The sequence below is a fragment of the Solanum lycopersicum genome, chromosome 7 (genome assembly GCF_036512215.1).
Source record: "Solanum lycopersicum chromosome 7, SLM_r2.1".
Lineage (NCBI taxonomy): Eukaryota > Viridiplantae > Streptophyta > Magnoliopsida > Solanales > Solanaceae > Solanum > Solanum lycopersicum.
Genome location: NC_090806.1, coordinates 17181825 through 17191961, shown reverse-complemented (window position 1 = coordinate 17191961; position 10137 = coordinate 17181825). Strand labels below are relative to the sequence as shown.

General features: G+C 32.0%; 2 protein-coding genes across 2 annotated transcripts; both read left to right on the top strand.

Moving 5' to 3' along the window:
• The first annotated feature begins 3912 nt into the window (after positions 1-3912).
• LOC138337336 (uncharacterized) lies at positions 3913-5248 on the top strand. The gene is made up of 3 exons (XM_069287245.1): positions 3913-4030; positions 4455-4724; positions 4863-5248. The coding sequence occupies exons 1-3, from the start codon at positions 3913-3915 to the stop codon at positions 5246-5248; spliced, it is 774 nt and encodes a 257-aa protein (XP_069143346.1).
• Positions 5249-6640: 1392 nt separating this feature from the next.
• LOC138337335 (uncharacterized) lies at positions 6641-9818 on the top strand. Its single transcript, XM_069287244.1, has 6 exons — positions 6641-6869; positions 7039-7454; positions 8365-8502; positions 8853-8908; positions 9012-9225; positions 9642-9818. Exons 1-6 carry the CDS (start codon positions 6641-6643, stop codon positions 9816-9818), a joined length of 1230 nt encoding a protein of 409 aa, XP_069143345.1.
• The last annotated feature ends 319 nt before the right edge of the window (positions 9819-10137 follow it).

The following is a 10137-nucleotide window of genomic DNA, read 5'->3' as shown; positions in this document are numbered from 1 at the left end:
AGCTAGGTCCAACGCAAGCTGCCCAAAAAGAACATCAGCTCCATTTGCAATAAGGGCTGAAATATATCATGCAAGGCCTGATTTAAACTGGTATTCGACTTTAGCCCAACTTCCCCTAATCATTCCTCCTGAAAATCGTTCGAACAGTTCGTCGAAAATGCTGATCTTTAAGAAGGCTTTTTTAAAAGAACAAGAACCCAACTCATCTTTATCACCAAGCGGAGAACTTGGATTCTCCAAGAAGCAAACAAGTGACTGTTACACTATGAAACAGTCCCAATGTTTTGCAGAAACAGTCTCTCCAAGCAGTGTAAAAACTACCCAGTAAGAGAAACAGAAATTTCAAATGGTTTCACCTCAGGTTTTTCCATTACTTGCATTTGAGAAGGAATATGAAGGGTATGAGATAAAACATCTCTTAAAACCAATTCATACAGAAAGGAATTATGTAGAAATAGATAATTCCTTAAAAACCAGAAGATATTTTTAATTAATCCTTGTTGATACAGGATTAGTTGATATTGAACATAAGTTAGCAGACAAATCTTACCCAGATAGCATTGCTTACTCTATGTTCACAATAAAAAAGATTTTATCTCCTTTCAATTGGCCTGTAGACCATTTGCAAACTCCCATTAATCTCTCTAAGAGAGTTAACCCACAAACTTATAATTGGTATGACTATAACAATGCCTGGGTAAACATCTTGTATGTTAGACCTACGACCTACACCTTGTTTGTGAAATATTGTCCAGAAGTTGCAGCTTCTACTATCCCCATGCGGTTCTATGAATGGTGGAGCTGCCTTGGTGGAAATAAAAAATAATGCCTCGACAGTTCGCTAAGAAATATCCTCAATTCTAGATTGATGAAGGCATATCAACATACAAGATAATATAAAGCTTTATAAAATTTTCATTCAAAAACGTTTATCTTATATTATAAGTTGGACATTTGTTATTGCAGATTTTGATAGGATTAATTCTCATTCTAAAGAAATCTGAGTCAAAAGTTGGTCTCCGTCCCTAAAGTATACACCTCAATCTTCATGTAAGAAGACATTATAAAAAGTTTCACCCTCAAAGAGTGAATTGGAGAAGAGACTTGAAAAGTCTCTATCTGAGTTAGATGAATGCAAAGGAAGTTGCAATGAATAAACGTCTTGAAGAAGCATCCTCTCTAAGCGATGATAATGGTGATATGCTAAATCCAAAGGATTTAGCAAATTCATATCTAAATCCATTTGATTAAATTTTAATTGAGGTATTAAAACCGGAATAATTGGTCTTTCTAATAGAGATCCAAAGGATCGGAATTATTTAGAAAGAAACAAAGGAGTCTCAAAGAGATGGAATCTTTGTTAAGATAATCAAAATGTAAGAATGAATTTCATCATCAAAAATAAAAAGACCCAGGAAGCATCATACTAGGATCTTATCATTAATGGTAGCCAAAGGAGACAAAGGCTTTACTAAAGATAAAATCAAAAAGAAAAGGTACCTGCTATTAAGACAAAGCAACAAATAGACAGTCTTCATGCTCGTTCAAAAGGCAAAAGTAGTAGTGGAGAATAAAGAAATTATCTTTCTTTATCAAAAGCAAAAGCAATGGAGCAAACGAAGATCCAGTAAGAGATTTAGCATTAAGATTTTCCTTATCTCTTTTCGACTATATAAAGCGATGTAATAAATCATTCAAAGCATAAGAAATTTACTAACTCTTAATTTTATTGAATGCTCTCTTTCTCGGTAAACATTGTGCAATATATGGAATAATCCTTTCCTTCTTGTTCTTTTATTCCTTCTATAACTTTACCTCTTTTTTTTCCGCACTTTGGACAAAATATAGCTAACCCTGCTATCATGATTATGAGCATACTAAGGATAATAAACATAACGTGAAAGATAAATCATAATTTAAATTGAAAAGATGGGGAATACCCTATTTTATATGTAAAAAAACGAAATACTGATGAATTTAATATAAAGATGTTATTAACTCAATACTACGTTTAAACTAACTATGCTTGAAATAATCTTCAAGGTGACTAGAAATGTTAGGAAAAGCCCTAACTTTGTCTAACAAAACTAAAACTAAAAGACTAGCAGACCGAAATAAACTCATGACTATTGTCCTCTAAGAATAAGTACTCATCGCTGCATGTGCTGAATTGGAGACCGGAAGTCGATATTAGAGTGATCTGGATGCTAAGAACCAGAACCTACATCACAAGAAGATGTAGTGCAATTATGAGTCAGTAGTTGAAAGTTCATAAAATGTTGGATAGAGTAAAATTGAAAAAAAACATAAATGAACAAGCACAAAAACAAGTATAATAATCTGAACATGATATACTGATTACTAAGGTAACTGCATGCAATGACCAATTTATAAATGCTGAAACTGAATACTGAATATACTTATAAATGGTCAATCCAAGTGGTTTGCCTGAACTATGAAGCTACAAAAAACCGATAATAAATACACATGAGCTTAATATGGAGTCTGATGTATACAAAACATCGAGAGGACCCAATATACCATACCAAAGGTGTAAAGGCATGCTAGCATGATCACTAAACTGATTTTCCTAAGAGGGGACATACAACCTACTTCTATAGTAGTTATGGGTCTATTAGGTACGCTAAATTCTAGTCCACATCTTTATTATGCTACTCCCATTGGTTTGTGTAGTTAACTGATTAGATCTGAATTTTTATAAATACAGGATAGCTCAAAACGTAACATCCAAACTGAGAATGCAACTTTTGATCTGATAAGGATGCATTATTAATTGAGGCTTGTAGAACTGAATAACTAAAATATATGACCTAGCATGTGTAATTCTAGAACTAAAGAAATATAAATCTAGTGTTCTGAAATTCATGCGATAAACTGAATAATAACATGATAATCTTATTTGGAACATAAATTTAATAAACTCAAGAAGTTCTATCTAAGGTCTAGAAACCCTAGGTGTAATAATATATGGGAATATATAATTTGACCGAAAACTAGGGATCTTATTGGTGAAACGAACACACTAGTGAAATCCAACATACCTAGTGATGCAATTCATGGAGATATATTTAGATTTGAACCTTTTACTGATAAAACCTTGTTGAGTTCTTGAATTGGAGTTCTTGACCTTTTTTTCCTTTCTTGCTTCTAATTATCTACATTTTTATTTACTAATTTATTTATCATTGTTTTATTTATATTTCTAGGCTTAAATTGACTAAAATTTAATAATATAGGGTAAAAAAGACATAACTTAGGATTTAAGTGAAGTGGAAAAATACAAAAACATCCCTGGGTTAATTGCTGTCAGACCAATTGACAACCTGGACAGACGGTCCGTCGTTCCATCGACAGTCCGTTTTTTGGGTCCGTAGGTTAGGTCTTTTCGATAGGTCTATACTGAAACAGACATAACTATTTCATCGAAGGTCTTATTTTAGAATGGTTGGTGGATATGGAAAGATAATAAACTTTTCTATCTCTGGGTTATTCACGGGACACCTGATTTAATTTAAGGTAAGAGTTATGAAAATCTAAAGTTCACCCAACAACATTTTCCCCACAACTATTTGATAATTTCCAGCAATGGTCATTCCTACAGTCCGTAGGTCCATCTACAGACCGTGTTGGTCAATTGTTGTTCTTGTCCGTGAGTGTTTAATAGGTCTTGATCGAAGGGAACATACAACAGATCGTAGTCTGTCCTACGGACCGTAAGTCTTTTCGTAGATCAGGTGTCAACAAAATTTTTGTGGGCAAAGATTTTGGGGGTTTCTGACTCCATCAGCGCATGTGAATGAAGGATGGTAATTTAGGTTACGGTCCATCAATGGAACCATCGACAGCACGTGTAGGTTTTTCTGATAAGTTATGTTTTTGTCTATTTTGAATATGCGTTGTTACAACACTCACATAGATGTTGACATTCACCTAGACATTTCAATTGATGTTCACTATCACATTGACGTTAACGCTGATGTTCACATTTACATTGATGTTGGTGTTGATGGTGACGTTCACATTCACGTTTATATTGACATTTACATTAAAATTCACATTGACTTTGACATTCTCACTAAAGTTTTCATTTACGTTAACATTATGTTTGAATTTACATTAATGTTCATGTTGAAGTTTATGTTGACGTTAAAGTTGACTTTCACGTTGATGTTAAATTTTATGCACACGTTAAAATTTACGTTGACATTCATGTTTACGTTGACGGTGATGGTGACATTCAAATTTTCCTTAACGTTAATGTTGACGTTCATATTAATGTTGACGTTTATATTAACATAGAAATTAAGTTTCATGTTGACATTGATGTTAATGTTTACGTTTACATTTATGTTGATGCTGACTTTAACGTTTACATTTACGTTGACGTTTATATTGGCGTTGTCATTGACGTTCATAAATATGTTGACATTTAGTTCGTGCTGATGTTGACATTGACATTACCATCGTCGTTGACATTAACGTTGATATTGATGTTGCTATTCACCTTCAAATTTACGTTGACGCTCATATTTACGTTGATATTGACATTGGTGCTGACGTTAACGTTGACGTTGACATTAACATTGACGTTGATGTTAATATTGACATTGAAGTTCACATTGATGTTGATGTTCATTTGCACGTAGATATTAACGTTGGCTTTCAAGTTGATGTTAACATTGATGATCACATTGACATTCTCGGTAAAATAGATGTTGACTTCGACATTCACATTGACATTGACATTATCGTTTAGTCTTAAATTTACATTTATATTGATGTTGATGTTCATTCACGTTCATGTTGAAGATTTCTTTTATCTTCAAACTCATGTTGTGTAGATATTAACGTTCACGTAGACATTAACGTTCCAATAATTGTTCACATTAACATTAACATTGATCTTGATGATAACGTTGATGCTGACGTTTACATTTACGTTGATGCTAATATTGACATTCACATTAACATTGACATTAGCATTCACAATGTCATTGACATTGATGTTCACATTGACGTTGATGTTGACATTGGCATTGACGATGACGTACACGTAAATATTCACTTTGACATTGACATTGACGATGACGTACACGTTGAAGTTCTCCTTTATGTTGATGCTGCCGTTGGCATTGATGTTCACATTGATGCTGATGTTCACATTGATGTTCAAATTTACTTCAATGTTGACTATGATGTTCAGATTGACGTAGACGTTAACATTTAAGTTATCCTTGACGTTTATGTTGATGTTGAAATTATTATTCACGTTGACGTTCATGTCGATGATGATGTTAACATTTAAGTTATTTGGACAATCACATTGATGTTGATGTTTACATTGATGTTCACACTGATATTCACGTAGTCTTTGACGTTCGAATTTAGATTAATGTTGACATTGAAGTTCACGTGTATGTTGACGTTTACAATAACATTAACATTGACGTTTAGGTTGATCTTCACGTTGATGCTTATATTTACGTTAATGTTTACATTAACGTTGACGTTCCTGTTGTCATTTATGTTGATGTTCACGTTGATGTTTACATTTAGGTTGACGTTGATGTTTTTTTTACATTTACGTTTATGTTTATGTTATCATAGACACGTTCACATTCACACTCATAGTCACAGTCATGTAAATGTGGACGTTGACATTGACAGTCATGTTGATATTGATATTAAAGCTGATGCTTACATTTACATTCTCATTGACATTTATGTTGATGTTTATGTTGATGTTGACGTTAATGTTTATTTTGAAGTTGCCTTTGACATTGACGTTGATGTTAAGGTCGACGTTCACATTGATATTCATGTCGACATTCATATTGACTTTGTTGTATATATTGATGTTCACGTTTATGTTGATTTTTATATTGATGTTGACCTTCACATTCACTTTAACTTTCACGCATTAACGTTGACGTTTACATTTAAATTACGCTGAAGTTCACTTTCACATTAATGTTGAACTTGACATTAACGTTGACATTGACGCTTAGCTTAATATTCATTTTCATATTTACGTTGAAATCTTATTCACGTTGACGATATTGTTTATGTTGACATTCATTTATACTTTGACATTCATATTGATGTTGACATTATTATTCACATAATCATTTATGTTTACACTGATATTGACGTTCAGGTAGATGTTTTTATGTTGACGTTTACCTTTACGTTGATACTGATGTTTACATTGATGTTCATGTTTAGTTTGATGTTTACATTTACATTGATACTATTTATGATGCAGTCATTGACTTTTACATTGACACTAATGTTAATGTTCATGTTTATGTTGACACTGACGTTCACGTTCACGTTAATATTTACATTTACGTCGACATTACGTTCATGTTAATGTTCACATTGTGACTGATGTTTAAGTTGATATTTGTGTTGAAATTAACATCAACTATACTGTTGACATTGATGTTAAAATTAAGTTGACGTTAATATTGACATTGATGTTCACATAGTCATTGACATTTACGTTCACACTAATCTTAAAGTTGAATTTCACATTCATGTTGCCATTCACATTGACATTGACATTGACATTTACATGGACGTTCACATTGATGCTGACTATTAAGTTTACGTTCACATGGACATTGACATTCACATTTACATTGAAGTTAAAGTTGACATTGAGGATGAGGTTTATATTCACTTCGACATTTACACTCACGTTCATATTTACATTTGTATTAACGTTTATGTTGATGTCAAATTTCTTGCTAATTGTTACATTTACGTTCATGTAAACATTTATGTTGATGTTAACATTGACGGTTATGTTTATGTTGATGGTTACGTTGACTTTGATGATCACGGTAATGTGGACGTTGATTTTGACAATTACATTTACCTTGATGTTCACATTTAAATTGATGTTCATTGACATTTTCGTTAACATTCACTTTGTCATTGAGGTTAATTTTGACTCTTATATTAATGTTGACATTCTTCGCCTCATTCATATTGACGTTTATGTTAACAAAGGTATTTATGTTAACGTTGACATTCACATTTATGTTGACATTGACATAAACATTCAAGAACTCATTTACGTTTACATTGATGCTAAGCTTAACATTCATTTTAACATTTACGTTAAAAACTTCATTCACGTTGACGATATTGTTTACGTTGACATTTATGTTTACGGTGACGTTCATATTGATGTTGACATTAATATTCACATAGTCATCTATGTTTATACTGATATTGACGTTCACGTTGAAGTTCATGCTTTTGTTGATGGTTACCTTTACGTTGTCAATGATATTTACATTGATGTTCATGTTTATGTTGATGTTTACATTGACATTGATATCAATGTTGATGCAGTCTTTGACTTTTACATTGACACTAATGTTAATTTTGATGATTATGTTGAAACTGACATTCACGTTCACGTTAATGTTTACGTTGTGATTGATGTTTAATTAGATATTTGTGTTGAAATTAACATAAACTATCACGTTGAAATTGATGTTAAAATTATGTTGACATTAACATTGACATAGATGTTCACATTGATGATCACATAGTCTTTGACATTTACGTTGACACTAATCTTAAAGTTGACTTTCACATTCATGTTTCCATTCATATTGACATTAACATTGACATTTACATGGGCAGTCACATTGATGCTGACGTTTAAGTTTATGTTCACATTGACGTTGAAATTCACATTTATATTTATGTTAATGTTAACAATGACATTTACGATTACGTTAACATAGATATTGATATTAACATTGACGTTTAAATTCTCTATGACCCTTACATTGACCTTGATGGTTACAATCACGTTGACATTTACATTGAAGATGACATTCATGCTGACATTAACATTGACATTGGCATTGACATTGATGTAAAGATCACATGGATGTTTCCATTTATGTTGACGTCAATACTGACGTTTACATTGACCTTGATGTTCAAGATTAAACTAATGTTTATTATATACATTGACGTTAATGTTTGTGTTGACGTTGACATTGAAGTACACGTTGATGTTCACCTTGATGTTGAGGTTCATGTTGACGCTAATGTTTATGTTGACGTTTAAATTTATTTTGAGGGTGAAGGTGATGTTCAAAGTGATTAAGACGTTAACAGTCAAGTTGTTGTTGATTTTTAAGTTGATGTTGATGTTGACGTTAAAGCTAATATTCACGTTGATATTCTCGTTGATGCTGACGTTGGTGTTCAAGTTATGTTGACGTTGACATTAAGGTTGACGTTGACGTTTAAATTGATTTTCACGTAGTTGTTTGCGTGTATGTTTATACTAATGTTGACATTGATGTTCAGGTTCATGTTGACATTTGTATTAACATTATCATTGATTTTTACATTGACGTTCACATTGATGCTGACGTTTACATTGAGGTTAACATTGACAAAGATGTGCAGATTGTCCATCATGTTGACGTTCACATTGATGTTTACGTTTAGGTTGATGTTTACATTCATGTTCATACAGACATTGATGTTGATGTTTTATTTGGACGTTCACATTCATATTTACAATCACATAGACGTTATAATTTACTTTACCGTTAAATATACGTTCATGTTCACATTCACATTCACAGTCAAGTAGACATTGACGTTCACGCTGAAAGAGACATTGATTTTGACGTTGATTTTCTGTTAACATTCACATTGACATTGACCTTTATGTTGTTGTTGACATTGATGTTGAATCTTACATTGACATGACATTCTTGTTCATATTCAATTTGACATTTATGATAAAGCTAACATTTATGATTATGCTGATGTTCACATTAATGTAGACACTAATATTGACACAATCATTTATGTTTATGTTGACACTAATGTTAACAGTTAGGTTGACGTTGATGTTGATTTTTAAATTTATGTTCATGTTTATGTTAACATTGACATTGACTTTTATGTTAACCTTAATTACACATTCACATTCACACTCACAGTCACAGTCATGTAGATGTTGACGTTGACATTGACTTTTATGTTGACATTGATATTCAAGTTGACGCTTATGTTTACATTCTCATTGACATTTATGTTGATGTTGATGTTGATGTTGATGTTAATGTTGATGTTGATGTTGACTTTGACATTCACGTTGATGTTAAAGTCGAAGTTCACATTGCCATTCATGTCGACATTCATATTGACTTTGCTGTATATATTGATGTTCACGTTTATATTGATTTTTATATTGATATTTACCTTCAAATTCACATTAACTTTCACGTTCACATTTACTTTGACGTTGACATTTACATTACGCTAAAGTTCACTTTCACATTTATGTTGAACTTGACATTAACGTTTACATTGACTTTTACATTTATATTGATGTTAATGTTGACATTGATATTCAAGTTCAAATTTATGTTGACGTTCACGTTCACATTTACATTGACGTTAAATACATTTCTCAGCATTACAGTATATTACATTTACGTTTATATTTACGTTGACGTTAACATTCTCGTTACATTAATGCTGACATTCACATCGACGTTGATGTTGACATTGACATTTACAATAACGTTGACATTGACATTCATAATAATGTCGCCGTTAATATTCAGACTTACTTTGACGATGTTGATGTTCATATTGACATTGAAGTTGATGTTGATGTTCACATTGACATTGTCGTTGATGTTGACGTTCACAAAAATGTTGACGATTACATTGATACTGATATTGACAATGAAAATACCATTGTCGTTGATCTTTACGTTTATGTTGACGTTGAAATTTAAGTTCACATTCAAAATAGACGTTTAAATTCACCTTTCCTTTTAAATTGACATTCACTTTGACATTGACGTTCACATTGACGTTCTTGTTGTCGTTCACGTTCACATTTACATTGAAGTTGAAGTTGAAATTGACGTTGACGTTTATATTCACTTCTAAATTTACATTCACGTTTATATTGATATTTTTATTGCCGTTTAGATTTGTCAAATTTCTCGCTAACTGTTACATTTCCGTTCATGTTAACATTTATGTTGATGTTGACATTAATGGTTATGTTAATGTTGATGTTTACGTTAACTTTGATGTTCCCGCTAATGT